This window comes from Dendrobates tinctorius, unplaced genomic scaffold (assembly GCF_039654945.1).
Source record: "Dendrobates tinctorius isolate UK_male_01 unplaced genomic scaffold, ASM3965494v1 ptg000022l, whole genome shotgun sequence".
In the NCBI taxonomy this organism is placed as follows: Eukaryota; Metazoa; Chordata; class Amphibia; order Anura; family Dendrobatidae; genus Dendrobates; species Dendrobates tinctorius.
The window spans coordinates 41,663,151-41,679,196 of NW_027361690.1; the positions used below are offsets into that span (position 1 = coordinate 41,663,151).

At 45.4% G+C, this 16,046-nt stretch overlaps 1 protein-coding gene across 2 annotated transcripts in view; it reads left to right on the top strand.

Annotated features, from left to right (window-relative positions):
• The window catches only part of UNC45A (unc-45 myosin chaperone A), a 67,124-nt gene that overhangs the window by 45,694 nt on the left and 5,384 nt on the right, over positions 1-16,046 (top strand). For both annotated transcript variants that reach the window (XM_073568631.1, XM_073568632.1), the window contains exons 17-19: positions 9,088-9,203; positions 9,317-9,434; positions 11,765-11,920. In XM_073568631.1, coding sequence (XP_073424732.1) covers positions 9,088-9,203; positions 9,317-9,434; positions 11,765-11,920 — 390 coding nt within the window. The remainder of the gene's footprint in view (positions 1-9,087; positions 9,204-9,316; positions 9,435-11,764; positions 11,921-16,046) is intronic.

Below are 16,046 nucleotides of genomic sequence, written 5' to 3' on the forward strand. Positions count from 1 at the left end.
GGCACTGGGCAGCGTTTTTGGAGGTCAGCAGTGCGGCCAGAAGCTGACAGGTTTTCTGCTAGACCGCAATCCGGCAGTTTCCATTCACTCCCTCCCTTCCCCCATCCTCGTCTCCTCCTCGCCTCCCCTCCTCCCTGTACCTGCTCGTGGCTCATCAGGGCTGCGGATGGGGAAGACCGCCAGCGGAGCGGTTCAGGGAGGTGCCGGCGGGATTGCCGGGGTAGCGGGGCCCCCAGTGCATGAGCGGCTGGGCGGTGACTAATTGAGCCCGCGGCTTCGGCCTAGACCGTGGATGGAAGTTCCGCCCCCGGCGTGACGTCATATCCGGCGCCGCCCCCCCGTGGCTAGGGCGGGCGCCTGACAAATGGAGGCCCCGGCATCAGTACCAGGCATGCCGCGACCAGGAGAGCGTCATCGCCGCCTACCCAGAGGTGAAGGAGCGCATCAGAGGCAGGCGGGTGGGGGGACACAGCAGGAGCAGGGTAAGTGCGACCCCGTCCCCGGAGCCACGCTATGTGCAGATAAAGGGGTTACCCTCCTCCTCCTCCTCCTTAACCCCTCAGAATTTCATGGATTGTGCCTAAGCAGGAATATGTCTGGGAAAGGAAAAATGCACACGTTCTTTTATGTCGCATGCGTTTCCTGTGGGGTTACAGTTGTGGCCAAAAGTATTGACACCCCTGCAATTCTGTTAGATAATACTCAGTTTCTTCTTGAAAATGATTGCAAACACAAATTATTTGGTATTATTATCTTCATTTAATTTGTCTTAAATGAAAACACACAAAAAGAATTGTCCTAAAGCCAAATTGGATATAACTCCACACCAAGCATAAAAAAGAGGGTGGACAAAAGTATTGGCACTGTTCGAAAAATCATGTGATGCTTCTCTAATTTGTGTAATTAATAGCACCTGTAACTTACCTGTGGCACCTAACAGGTGTTGGCAATAACTAAATCACACTTGCAGCCAGTTGACATGGATTAAAGTTGACTCAACCTCTGTCCTGTGTCCTTGTGTGTACCACATTGAGCATGGAGAAAAGAAAGAAGACTAAAGAACTGTCTGAGGACTTGAGAAACTAAATTGTGAGGAAGCATGAGCAATCTCAAGGATACAAGTCCATCTCCAAAGACCTGAATGTTCCTGTGTCTACCGTGCGCAGTGTCATCAAGAAGTTTAAAGCCCATGGCACTGTGGCTAACCTCCCTAGATGTGGATGGAAAAGAAAAATTGACAAGAGATTTCAACGCAAGATTGTGCGGATGTTGGATAAAGAACCTCGACTAACATCCAAACAAGTTCAAGCTGCTCTGCAGTCCGAGGGTACAACAGTGTCAACCCGTACTATCCGTCGGTGTCTGAATGAAAAGGGACTTTATGGTAGGAGACCCAGGAAGACCCCAGTTCTTACCCCGAGACATAAAAAAGCCAGGCTGGAGTTTGCCAAAACTTACCTGAAAAAGCCTAAAATGTTTTGGAAGAATGTTCTCTGGTCAGAGGAGACAAAAGTAGAGCTTTTTGGGCAAAGGCATCAACATAGAGTTTACAGTAGAAAAAAAGAAGCATTCAAAGAAAAGAACACGGTCCCTACAGTCAAACATGGCGGAGGTTGCCTGATGTTTTGGGGTTGCTTTGCTGCCTCTGGCACTGGACTGCTTGACCATGTGCATGGCATTATGAAGTCTGAAGACTACCAACAAATTTTGCAGCATAATGTAGGGCCCAGTGTGAGAAAGCTGGGTCTCCCTCAGAGGTCATGGGTCTTCCAGCAGGACAATGACCCAAAACACACTTCAAAAAGCACTAGAAAATGGTTTGAGAGAAAGCACTGGAGACTTCTAAGGTGGTCAGCAATGAGTCCAGACCTGAATCCCATAGAACGCCTGTGGAGAGATCTAAAAATGGCAGTTTGGAGAAGGCACCCTTCAAATATCAGGGACCTGGAGCAGTTTGCCAAAGAAGAATGGTCTAAAATTCCAGCAGAGCATTGTAAGAAACTCATTGATGGTTACCGGAAGTGGTTGGTCGCAGTTATTTTGGCTAAAGGTTGTGCAACCAAGTATTAGGCTGAGGGTGCCAATACTTTTGTCTGGCCCATTTTTGGAGTTTTGTGTGAAATGATCATGGTTTTGCATTTTGCTTCATTCTCTTTTGTGTTTTTTCATTTAAGACAAATTAAATGAAGATAATAATACCAAAGAATTTGTGTTTGCAATCATTTTCAGGAAGAAACTGAGTATTATCTGAGAGAATTGCAGGGCTGTCAATACTTTTGGCCACAACTGTATGTTCCCACGAGCGCAGACTATTAAGTTATGTGAGGCCTGTAACTTCAAACGCGCCCAGGAGCCCTCCCCTGCGATGGAGCCCAGGGGTCTGGATCCCCCAGAATGGGCATTATCACTCTCGCGGTGCGTGGCTTCGCTTACGAAGGCGATCGAGACCCTTCAGGCCCCGGATAGGGGCAGAAACGACGGCTTGCCTGTCTGGGAGGGTTCATCCACCTCACAGGAGCCTACGGCCTGCAGGGGCCGCACTCTCTCTAGGCAGAGAACCCACACTGCGTCTCCAGGCCCCTCCGGTGCTTCGGGATCCGTGAGTGCGGCGTCTCGTTCACCGTCACCATTTTCCGGTAGCGAGCAGAGTTCGGATCATGACGCGGAGGAATCCCTAGACCTGGATACCCCGGGGTGTCGGGAGACGGTAGACAGTCTCATTGAAACTGTCAATCAGACTTTGGGTATTGAGGAAGACGTCTCCCTAACCTCCGGTCATAAAGTATCCTTTAAGAAGGCCAGGCGACCGCATAGAGTGTTTAGCACTCACCCAGAGTTCGAGGACATAGGGCACCATCACAGGGAACATCCAGACAAGCGTTTTTCAGGCCAGAAAATGCTAGAAACGAGATATCCGTTTGCACCAGAGCTCTGTAAGAAATGGGCGGATTCTCCGGTTGTGGATCCCCCAGTGTCACGCTTGGCGTCAAAGACTTTGTTGTCGGTGCCTAGTGATTCTGTGATTCTTCCATTAAGGACCCTACGGATCGCCTCATAGAGAGCTTGGCCCGCTCGGTATATGAAGCATCAGGATCAGCACTCTCTCCTTCTTTCGTGGCAACATGGGTAGCCAAGGCCATGATGTCATGGTCAGATTCTTTAAATAAGGTCCTGCAGGATAGAGACCTGCCGACGGAAGTGTCTGAGATAGCAGGTCAGATCGCGATGGCGGGTGACTATATAATCAATGCATCCTTAGATGCGGCTAATTGCGCAGCACTGGCAGCGGCGAATACAATCGCCATTAGGAGAGCCCTGTGGCTAAGGCTATGGTGGGCTGATTCAATTTCCAAGAAATCCTTGACTTCCCTGCCTTATCAGGGTAGCCGCCTATTTGGGGAAAAATTAGACAAGCTTATCTCCTATGCTACAGGGGGAAAAAGCAGTTTTCTCCCACAGCAGAAAGTTAAGCTGCCATTTTGTCAGCCTCAGGCACGCTTTTGGGCGTTTCGCAGCCTCGAGTGGATGGCAGCGGCCAGTTCTTCCACCCCAGCTCGCTACAGCCAAGACAAGGATCGTCAGGTCACGTATAAGCCAACTCGCTGGGCAGGATGCGAGGCCGCCTGCCCAGGTCAAGGGGGGCCTGGTCCCAGAGACCCTCAGCTAAATGACTCGGGGCATCCGTTACCCGAAGACGACAGAGTAGGCGGCCGTCTACTCCGGTTCTGCCACGTCTGGGTCGCGGTAGCACGCGACGCGTGGGTGGCGGAATTAGTGTCGTCCGGGAACAAAATAGAATTTGTCAAATGTCCTCCAAAACGATTTTTTCTTTCCCGGCTTCCCAAAGCGCAATCCCAGGCAGAGGCATTGCTAGGAGCCATCGAGGTACTCCAGCGCAACGGGGTCATTGTCCCCGTACCAGAGTACGAGAGAACTAAGCGTTTTTATTCCAACCTGTTCGCTGTCCCCAAAATGGACGGGACAGTAAGGCCAGTTCTGGACCTAAAGCTCCTGAACAGGTTCATCCGAATCAAACACTTCCGAATGTAATCCCTCCGTTCAGTGATATCGGCCATGGAGCAGGGAGAATACTTGGCCTCGATCGATGTCCAGGATGCTTACCTGCACGTCCCTATTTTTCCTCCGCATCAAAGGTTTCTACGTTTTGCAATCGATGGACGGCATTTCCAATTTGTAGCTATGCCTTTCGGGTTGGCCACCGCCCTCAGAGTGTTCACGAAGGTAATGGCCAGTCTACGCTCTCGGGGCATAGTGGTCTTGCCGTACTTAGACGACCTCTTGGTGAAAGGTCCGTCTTTTCGGGCATGCGAGGAAAATGTCAACATCACGCTGGATACCTCATCCCTTGTCCCAGCTCAGACGATTTCGTTCCTAGGGTTGATTTTCGACACCTCCCGAGGGTTGGTAGTTCTCCCTCAGGACAAGGCGCGAGCGCTCCGGCAGGGGGTTCAGAATCTTCAACATCCAGGCCCTCGCACCATTCGGTTCGGGATGAGGGTCCTAGGGAGGATGGTGGTGACAATGGAAGCAATTCCGTTTGCCCAATTCCATCTTCGTTCCCTGCAGCAAGCCCTCTTGACATCCTGGGACAAGAGTCCATTCACGCTCGATCATCAGTGCAGGTTGTCCCCCCAAGTCAAACGGTCACTGCAGTGGTGGACGCGCGACTCCTCTCTTCTTCAGGTAAAACCTTTCCCCCCAGATCAGTGGTTGGTGATCACAACCGATGCGAGCCTCCTCGGTTGGGGAGCAGTTTTTCGCCAGCACACGACTCGGGGGGCATTGGTCGCAACAGGAGGCACGCCTCCCGATCAACTTGTTGGAGATACGAGCGGTGCGGTTGGCACTGCAACATTTCCAGCACTTTCCAGCAGGACATCCTGTCCGGATTCAATCGGACAACGCCACGGCGGTGGCATACGTGAATCATCAGGGGGGCACGCGCAGCAGAGCAACCATGCGTGACATAGAGCATGTGCTACGCTGGGCCGAGGGGAATTTCAGCAGTCCACATACCAGGCGTGGAAAATTGGGCAGCGGACTTCCTAAGCCAGCAGGGTGTCGTGTCCGGGGAATGGTCTCTGCACCCCGAGGTCTTCCAGCAGATTTGCCAACGGTGGGGAACACCGGACGTGGATCTGATGGCCTCCAGGGTAAACGCCAAAGTGGCCGTGTTTGTCGCTCGATCTCAAAACCTCTGAGCGATCACAGTGGATGCGCTGGTTCTACCATGGAACCAATTTCGCCTCCCATACCTGTTTCCCCCGCTGCCACTAGTTCCGAGGGTCATCAGGAAGATCAAAACAGAGGGGGTTCCGGCAATTCTGCTGGCCCCGGAGGGCATGGTACCGCGGATCTAGTGCAGCTCCTCGCAGACGTTCCTTGGCGTCTGCCAGAATGACCAGACTTACTGTCTCAGGGGCCGATCTGCCACCCGAACTCAGGGGCCCTGTGTTTGACGGCATGGCCATTGAATCTTGGATTCTGACCCAGGCGGGGTTTGGGCGTGAAGTGGTTGCTACAATGGCTAGCGCCCGGAAGCCTACCTCGGTGAGAATTTACCATCACACTTGGAAGGTTTTCTTTGGTTGGTGTCGAGAGCACGGGGTTGCTCCACTGTCTTTTTCGATTCCCAACATCCTGGCTTTTCTTCAGTCAGGCCTAGGCTCAGGGTTAGCCCCGAGCTCCCTTAGGAGACAGATATCGGCCTTGTCTGTCCTCTTCCAGCAAAGAATCGCTACTAATATGCAGGTCAAGACGTTCATTCAAGGGGTCTCTCATCTAGTACCCCCCTATAGAGCGCCCTTGGACTCCTGGGACCTTAACCTGGTCCTGAGTGTCCTGCAGGAAACTCCTTTTGAGCCGTTACAAGAGATCTCATTGTCGTACCTTTCCAGGAAGGTCGTATTCTTGGTAGCCATAACTTCCATTAGGAGGGTCTCTGAGTTGGCAGCTCTATCTTGTAGGGCACCGTTTCATACCTTTTACAAGGATAAAGCAGTTCTTAGACCGGCTCCCCCCTTTCTGCCGAAGGTGGTGTCCTCATTTCACATTGAGGACATTGTTCTGCCTTCATTTTGTCCAGGGCCAGTACATCAGTTGGAAAAGGCACTCCACACATTGGACCTAGTGAGAGTGCTCAGAAGGTACGTGTTGCGGACGGCACCTTTTCGCCAGACAGACCCTCTGTCTGTGATCCCTGAAGGGCGCAGGAAGGGACTCAAAGTCGACCATAGCCAGATGGATTCGTTTAACTATTCAAGAGGCTTATCGTATTAGAGGCACACCAATTACAGCAGGGATAAGTTCGCACTCTACTCGGGCAGTGGGCGCCTCTTGGGTGCTTCGGCACCAGGCTTCGGCGGAGCAGGTATGCAAAGCGGCAACCTGGTCCAGCCTGCACACTTTTTCTAAACATTACAATGTGCATACTCAGGCTTCGTCAGATGCGAGTTTGGGTAGAACAATTCTCCAAGCAGCAGTGGCGCACATTTAGGCAGGAGGTGCATGTGGCTTGGATCGGTGAGTCCATCTCCCACCCAGGGACTGCTTAAGGACGTCCCACAGTACATGTGTCCCCAATGAGACGAAGGAGAAACATGGATTTTTGTGAGTACTCACCGTAAAATCCTGTTCTCCGAGACGCTCATTGGGGGACACAGCACCCACCCTGATAGCCAGTTGGCTCTTGTTTATTTAGTTAATATGATTCCTTCTAAATTTAGGGTGGTCCTTTTTCAGACATATGGTATTCTGCTTTAAGGCTAAATTGTTTTTGTGTTCTCCTACTGCTATTGCACTAAACTGGTTTCCGCCCACAATCGGGGCAAAGGGTGTAAGCGGCGGAGGAGGAGCTAACTTTTTTTTGTATACTTGGTGTCAGCCTCCAGACGGCAGTAGCATACACCCACAGTACCTGTGTCCCCCAATGAGCGTCTCGGAGAACAGGATTTTACGGTGAGTACTCACAAAAATCCATGTTTCATTTTTGATGCCCAGATGTAGTACTTTACATTTTTCCCTGTTAAAAATCATTGTTAGTTGCTGCCCACTGCTCCAGTTTATTTATATCTTTTTGAATCCTCTCTCTTCTATAGTATTAGCTATCCCTCCTAGCTTTGTGTCATCAGCAAATTCAATCAGTGTACCCTCAATTCCTTCATCTAAATCATTGATAAAGATGATGAACAATACAAGGCCCAAGACCGAGCCCTGTGGTACCCCACTTGAGACATTCTTCCAACTGGATGTGCAGCCATTTACGATCACTCTTTGGGTCTGATACATAGTAACATAGTAAGGCCGAAAAAAGACATTAGTCCATCCAGTTCAGCCTATAAAATTCTGTCAGAATAAATCCCCAGATCTACGTCCTTCTAAAGAACCTAACAATAACTGTAAGATACAATATTGTTACGCTCCAGGAAGACATCCATGCCTCTGTTGAAACCTTCGACTGAGTTCGCCATCACCACCTCGTAAGCCAGTTATGAATCCACATAACAGTTGCCTTGTCCATTCCATACTTAGTCATTTTTTCAATAAGGATTGTGTGAGATACTTTGTCAAATGCTTTGCTGAAGTCAAGATATACTATATCTACAGCATTTCCCTGATCCACCCAATCAGTGATTCTGTCATAGAAGGAAATTAAGTTAGTCTGACATGGCTTATTAGTTACAAACCCATGCTGACTCTGTTTAATCACTTCATTCTTATCCAGGTACTGACATACATGTTGTTTAATAATTTGTTCAAAGATCTTTCCTGGTATAGAAGTCAGACTCACCGGCCTATAGTTGCCTGGGTCCAGCTTCTTCCCCTTTTTGAAGGTAGGAACATTTGCTCTTCTCCAGTCTTCTGGGACGTCCCCTGTTCTCCACGAATATTCAAAGATTATGGAGAGGGATTCAAAAATTTCTTCTGCTATCTCCTTCAGTACTCTGGGGTGTAATTCATCTGGACCTGGAGACTTAAATTCATTTAGGTTAGCTAAGTGTTTCCTCACTATCTTTCTGTTTATAGATATCCTGGATTCTTCTATTCCCTTAATAGGACAGTGAAGAATAGTTGATGTTACATTTCCTTTCTGAGAGAAAACAGATGCAAAATAGGAATTTAAAAGTTCAGCCTTCTCAACATCCTGTCTTACCATTTCAGCATTTTCATCCTGTAAAAATCCTACAGCATTTTTGACTTTTCTTTTACTTTTGACATATCCCCAAAATCCTTTTATTATTGCTTTTGACGTCTCTTGCAAGCCTCAATTCATTGTCAGCTTTAGCTAATCTGATTCGTGCCCTGCAGGTTCTGCAGACAGCATTATATTCTTCTTTAGATATGCCTCCCTCTTTCCATTTCATAAACATTTCTTTCTTCCTTTTTAGCATGTGCTTAAGTTCTGTGTTCATCTATCCTGGTTTCCTTAAACGCTTCCTATTCTTCCCTCTTTACGGAATTAACAATTGCTTTAAGTATTTTATTTTTCAAGATTTCCCATCCTTCCTAGACATTTTTGTCCTTAAGGATATCCAGCCATTGGATCCCTCTAATTCTCTTTCTGAATCCCTTAAAATCTGCCTTTCTGAAATCTAACCTTGACGTCTGAGTCTTCTGCTTAAAGAAAGAGGCAAAGTCTCCATCAGAAATTAGAGGAGAGGGAGGAGGTGCTGGGGACGGAGTAGAGAATTGAAAGTGTTGAAAAGTTGTTTAGGGTTGTGAGACAGGGAGGAGATGAGAGGTAAGTTTGCTTTGCGGCAGTGAGCGTGGACTTGAAGCTGGCGAGGGACTGCTTATATGCAGAAAAGTGCTCAGCAGAACGGGATCTCTTCCATCTCCTCTCAGCAATCCTGGAATCCCGTCTCAGTTCTTTGGTCAGGCTGGTCAGCCAGGGTTGCCTGTTGATTGTATGAGTGTTGCTGTGTGTGAGGGGGGCGGACGAATCGAATGTTGCTGTTGTTGTGGTGTTATATAAAGTGGCAGCAGCATTCTTAATCTTTAGTTCCCACAGGACAAGTAATATTGGGACCATTTATTCCCCATCATCCATTTTCCTTTTTCCATCAGATTTATGAGATTATTCGACCCCTGGTCAGCCTGCTTCACCTTAATCACACTGGCTTGCAGAATTTTGAGTCCCTGATGGCACTAACAAACCTTGCAGGGATCAGTGAAAGACTGAGGTGGGTAATGTGGCACATTTATCGCTGGTCACAAACCAGTTTTGTCTGTAATTGGTGGTAACATATGTCATAGCACTTAACAGATGATTACTGGTTTGCAATGTTTTCTGCAGGAGTAAGATCATAAAGGAGAAGGCAGTGCCCATGATTGAGGGTTATATGTTTGAAGAGCATGAAATGATTCGAGTAGCTGCTACTGAGTGTATGTGCAACATGGCTATGAGCAAAGAGGTAAGACTACAGCTGGCATCTACTTACCGTACATCAGAAAAAATTATTTTTCCAGACCTAGTTATTTCATGCTGAGAATGAATGCTGTGCACATTTATTATTGCAGAGGACAGATAGTTCAAGCCCTTTATAAGGCTCTGGTCCCATTGTGCTTTTTTTAATGTTCAGAAAGCTCTCATTTTATATAGTAAAGGTTGCCCCAGGCCCTATTCACTAGCAGAGGCCTCGTAACATATACCGCCGGGAAACACGCAAAAGCCGTTGGAATAGCGTTTAAAGGGAACCTGTCACTCCCAAACCATTTTTATGATTATGTAGCCTTTAAAAGAGAAGCCAGTTGATCCCCTTTATGTATTCCAGCAGAGAGAAATTACATTTTGGAGTTGTTCCCGGAAGAACTATGGAGCATGATGACAATGCACTTCTAGTTTTTTCTGCCTCGCCCTGTATTTCCTACCTAGCAGCACCCTCCCCAGGCTGATTGACAGGTCAGTGGCCAATTGCTGGAGCAATCAGCCAGGGTGCTGCTAGTTCGGCTATACAAAAACGAAAAGAAATGAACTGAAAATTAAGTTGGTATGTAAGTGCATGTTCACACTGGCCAATACACAGACAAATCCGAAGATAAACCATTTGGGAATACAGCAGAGTCTAAGGAGGTGTGAGTGCATTCACGCCCCAATCCACTTCCAGACATCTTCAAAACGTGACTCCTTGCTGCTGGAGCTGCACATTGGAGTCATAAAGGGAACGACTGGCTTATCTTATAAACGGTCTCTCCGTCATATCCTGTAGATGATTTCAGATTTCAGGGAGGTTACAGTTTCTGATCTGTTCCCATTAACAGTGTGTCCAGCAAGTTACCACGTACTCGTATTTGTCTGGGCACAATGGCTGATGATTTGAGATTCAACACCTTTCTATAGGAATTCTGGAATATGGATTTGTAATGTGTTTCTTTTTTACATGAGGCATATTCAGGAATGCTGACTAATTGTTACACAGGACAAACTTAGACTAGTCTCCATATTTATCACAGTGCTTCATGCTGTTTGGTGAATTTGGCGCATCCTTAATTTGCTAGGCTACAACCTAACGGGCTTACTTTGTGCCAGAAATTTGCTGTAAATTTTTGGCATATTTTTACACATTAAGCCAAACCGTTAAGGTGATACCACTTCCCTTTGTGAGAAAAGACATGAACAGTGTTTAGAACAGATCATAAATATGTTGCTAGTCACAAGAAGCCATTTTTTCCTGCAGATTGCCCAGAATTCTAGCTCTCTTGGCTTAGTAAATCTCCACCATAGTTTCTTCGGACCAGGTACGGACTGGGGCTGAAATTCAGCCCTGGCATTTGAAGTTACACAGGCCCATGCTGTCCTCGTCCCAAGCACCAGATGGGATATATTACTAATATTACCGTGGATGGAGGAAAGGAACATTTACTACAAAACCAATATGTCTAATGATTCCCGTGGCCTGCTGGGGTAAGTGACGGAGTCAGCGAATTTGCGCTCCGTCACAACTCTTAACAGTATGGGTGTCTTGACAACACTGATTCTGTTAACGTAACAAAGTTGCAGACAAGGCAGCCCATGACCAGACAGGCCTTTCTGGCATTTGCCAGAATTGCCAAATGGCCAGTCCGGCCCTGCTACGGACCCCCAGGGACCTGCATCAAACTAGTCTTTTGAGACACAGATGCTGCTTTTCAAAGTTGTTTTTTACACAGCTGCAATAATGTAGCCATTGTTTGAATCATACTGCTGACAGGTTAGCTATAAATGCAGTATGTCATCCCTACAACTAAAATTAGACCACTTGTCCATTCATATAGAGAACTTAACCCCTATAAAATCATCCTTGCGCTACAGATTTCAAAAATTTAATTTCCTATGAAAACATTTTTGACTTAAGTAATGAGGGGGGTCCTCTATGCTGATAGTGCTTGCTTTGGACCGCTGCCTGCATTGGAGAAGTGCTTTGAGTTTTGGGGGTGACAGATTCTCTTTAAACTTGCACCAGTTCAGTAACTTTCCTTATTCTTTGCCTTACTGCTTATGTGGTTGTGTTGGTCAGATATGAGAAAAAAATCTGCCTTTTACTGTGACTTTCATCTGACCTCCCACTTGGAGCACCTTTTCAATAGTTCCACAAGCAGCAGCATTTAGCTTTAGACAAGGAAGATGAAGCAATAATGTTGCTCAAAATCAGTACAAGAAAAGTGTTTGTTTTTTTTTTTCCCTTGAACATCTTGTATTATTTGTTGTTTTTTGGAATTATTTGCCCAGATGTGTGTTAAATACAAGCAGCTGACCCTTTTTTAGGTGCAAGACCTGTTCATGGTAGAGGGATCCGATCGACTGAAATTAATAGTTTTGTACAGTGGTGAAGATGACGAGCGTCTACGCCGCGCCGCTGCTGGAACTCTTGCAATGCTGACTTCTTTGGAACCAAAGATTTGCCAGAGGGTTACACAAGTGGTAAGGGACTTGAGAAATTGTATTCACAATGGGACTCATGGTATTTATCATTAATGCCCAATTTCATATTTACACCCTTTAACCCAACGAACGCCGCTCTTCATCTTTTAGCCACTAGATTGAGGCTGACCTTTATTGAATACAGACCTTTAGTTACACCGTTTGATAACCAGTGACCAGATGTGTTTGGCTTGCGTCTTATGGTGCTTTCACATTACATTTAGGCACCCATTCAGTAGCAAACTGGATTCGGACTTATACACTGAAGGGGCCATTAATTATAATGGTGTCAATGGAGTCAACGTGCGCTCATTTTTGAGCGTGTACATACCTACTGGAGATGTACACCTAGATGCAGTAGACTGCCTATGTGTGTCCATCTCCAGTAGGTGTACACACCCAAAAATGATGCATGTAAGAGAGTTCACTCTGTCGGCACCATTATAGTCAATGGCCCTGTCAGTTCATACTGTATGTCCGAACTCCTTTTTGCTGGGTGTTCGCACGTAAGCCCTGACTGGGCTACTGAAAGGGTGCCAAAACACAAAGTGAAAGCACCCTTAGCCAAAGCTGTATAATACTAGTTCGGCCTAGGAACATGTAACTGGTAGCAGACATTTTTGTGCTTGAGTTTTTCTTTACACGGCTCTTAACTGGTTGAAATTAGGATCTACCTAGTTTACGAGGAGGTGTACAGGTATACACTAGCGTTCAAAATTTTGGGGTCACCCAGACAATTTTGTGATTTCCTTGAAAACTCATACTTTTATTAATCAAGAGATGCCAAATGAATTTAAAATCTAGTCCAGACATTGACAAGGTTTGAAAAAAAGATTTTTATTTGAAATAATAATTTTCTCCTTCAGACTTTGCTTTTGTTAAAGAATGCTCCCTTTACAGAAATTACAGCATTGCAGACCTTTGGCATTCTAGCAGTTAATTTGCTGAGGTAATCTGGAGAAATTTCACCCCATGCTTCCAGAAGCCCCTCCCACAAGTTGGTTTGGCTTGATGGGCACTTTTTGCGTACCATACAGTCAGGCTGCTCCCACAACAGCTCAATGGTGTTTTGAGATCTGGTGAATGTGCTGGCCACTCCATTACAGATAGATTACCAGCTGCCTGCTTCTTCCCTAAATAGTTCTTGCATAATTTGGAGGTGTGCTTTGGGTCATTGTCCTGTTGTAGGATGAAATTGGCTCCAATCAAGCGCTGTCCACAGGGTATGGCATGGCGTTGCAAAATGTAGTGATAGCCTTCCTTATTCAAAATCCCTTTTTTACCTTGTACAACACTCCCACTTTACCAGCACCAAAGCAACGCAAGCAGACCATCACATTACCTCCACCATGCTTGACAGATGGCGTTAGGCACTCTTCCAGCATCTTTTCAGTTGTTCTGCGTCTCATAAATGTTCTTCTGTGTGATCCAAACACCTCAAACTTGGATTTGTCTGTCCATAACACTTTTTTCCAATCTTCCTGTGTCCAATGTCTGTTTTCTTTTGCCCATATTAATCTCTTCCTTTTATTAGCCAGTCTCAGATATAACTTTTTCTTTGCCACTCTGCCCTGAAGGCCAGCATCCCGGAGTCGCCTCTTCACTGTAGACGTTGACACTGGCGTTTTGCGTGTACTATTTAATGAAGCTGCCAGTTGAGGACCTGGAAGGCGTCAATTTCTCAAACTACAGACTCTAATGTACTTGTCTTGTTGTTCAGTTGTGCAGCGGGGCCTCCCACTTCTCTTTCTACTCTGGTTAGAGCCTGTTTGTGCTCTCCTCTGAAGGGAGTAGTACACACCATTGTAAGAAATCTTCAGTTTCTTGGCAATTTCTCGCATGGAATAGCCTTCATTTCTAAGGACAAGAATAGACTGTCGAGTTTCACATGAAAGTTCTTTTTTTCTGGCCATTTTGAGAGTTTAATGGAACCAACAAATGTAATGCTCCAGATTCTCAACTAGCTCAAAGGAAGGTCCGGTTTATAGCTTCTCTAATCAGCCAAACTGTTTTCAGCTGTGCTAACATACTTGCACAAGGGTTTTCAAGGGTATTCTAACCATCTATTAGCCTTCTTACACAGTTAGCAAGCACAAAGTACCATAAGAACACTGGAGTGATGGTTGTTGGAAATGGGCCTCTATACACCTATGAAGATATTGCATTACAAACCAGACGAATGCAGCTAGAATAGTCATTTACCACATTAACAATGTATAGAGTGTATTTCTGAATCATTTAATGTTAGCATCATTGGAATAAAACTGTGCTTTTCTTTCTAAAATAAGGACATTTCTAAGTGACCCTAAACTTACACTGTAGTGTACGTATTTTTTTAAATTTTTTTTTACTTTAACTCTTCGGACTTATCACCATTCCTACTGTCTTATGTGTATCGAACAACAGATTTTGGCATTGCAACCTGTAATGACAAAAGGATTTATAAATTCAGAAGCATTTTTACTCTATGGCCAACCAATGTAGATAGTATCATAGAATAATAGGAATTTCGATGCTCCAGTGCTACACAAAGATTGGTTTGGTCTCACTCTAGTCATGATGGCAGCCAACACAGAGAGTTGTTATCGGAATGCTAGCTGTATGAACCCTAGCTTCATTACTTTTCAAAGATTAATATTTAGAGTATTATGTACTGCATTTGCAGGAGCAAAGCAGATGGTGAACTTTCTTAGACCAGTATGTAGTAACTGTAAAGAATACAAAACCATATTTACCGTGAAGGATTAGCTAAAGCTTTTATTGCTGATTTTACAATAGATTAAGCCAAAGCTTTAGGCTAAAATGAAATCTTGGCCCTATAGTTCGCAAATGTAAAATTGATTCTTGCAGTACATCTTCATTGGATGTATTCCTGCTTTTCAACATGTTAGTTGGTGTTTTCACATGTTAAATATTTGCTAGGTAGCTATATAAATAATATTAAGGGATCGTAAGTGTGAACATATATATAACCCTTAAAAAGTTTGTTAGAATAAATATAGAAGTAACACCATAAGAAAACCCAAGTGCACAAAAATTGTGATGGACTAACTGATAATACAGTAAATATATTTCATATGTGACTCTTTGGATGCATCATATTCTTTATACAGTCAAATATAAGTTCCAAGAGAGAGCCACTGTGTTGTCTCCTCCTCCTTACACCAGACCAGAGATACAAGGTCTAAGGGAAATTAGTGGAAACAAAACGTGCTAGATAATCTCTATTGGAAAAAAATTCCAGGTACAACCACACATGGCCTAGGAAGCCCTAAGTGTCCACTATCATCCCTACCTGTCAGCGGAGGTTGGCACCCTAGAAAGCGATATTTGGCACCTTAGCTCCCCGGTGGCTGTTCCTCACTCGCCCTGCAGGCCCTGTGCTGATACATATGCAGGGAACCTAGACCAGACAGTGAACAACTAGGCTAGAAATGGTAATGGGAAACTGGGTAACAGTGGGAATGGGAAGCTAGTGTGTTCATAAGAGTTATGGATGCTTACAAGTTGATTAGTGACCCATGGGCCACTAATCATCTTGTAAGAATCTATACCTCTTATGAATACACTAGTCTCCAGATGAACCACCGAAGGAGAAACGAGTCGAGGCAGAGGCATCTTATACCCATCTACATCAGAATAAGTAACTTCTGTCTTTATTCACCATGTGTTACCCAGCTTCTCGTTCCTACTTCTAGCCTAGTTGTTCATTGTCTGGTCTAGGCTCCCTGCATATATATATATATCAGCACAGGGCTTGTAGGGTGAGTGAGGGACAGCCACACGTTAAATATTTGCAGTAGAAATGACTTCACCAAAAATGCATCTTTTGGGAATATGCATTTTTTTTTCCAGAAAAAAGCTATAGAATTCTTGACTACAAGAAACATATGAATCAATATACTGTAGATCTCAGAGCAGGATCAAATGTTTCCAAATCAAGCCTGAGTAGGGTCACTTGTGGAGTAATAGTTAATAATTTACAAAAAAAAAAAACAGTGACTAAGATACTTTAACCACAAAGATTTAATTTTGGGGCAATCCCAATATATGTGGTTCTGGTCGCCTATATGACCACATTTTCTCCAGCACTTACGTGATTAGGAGATATTCGAGCTAGTCTCAG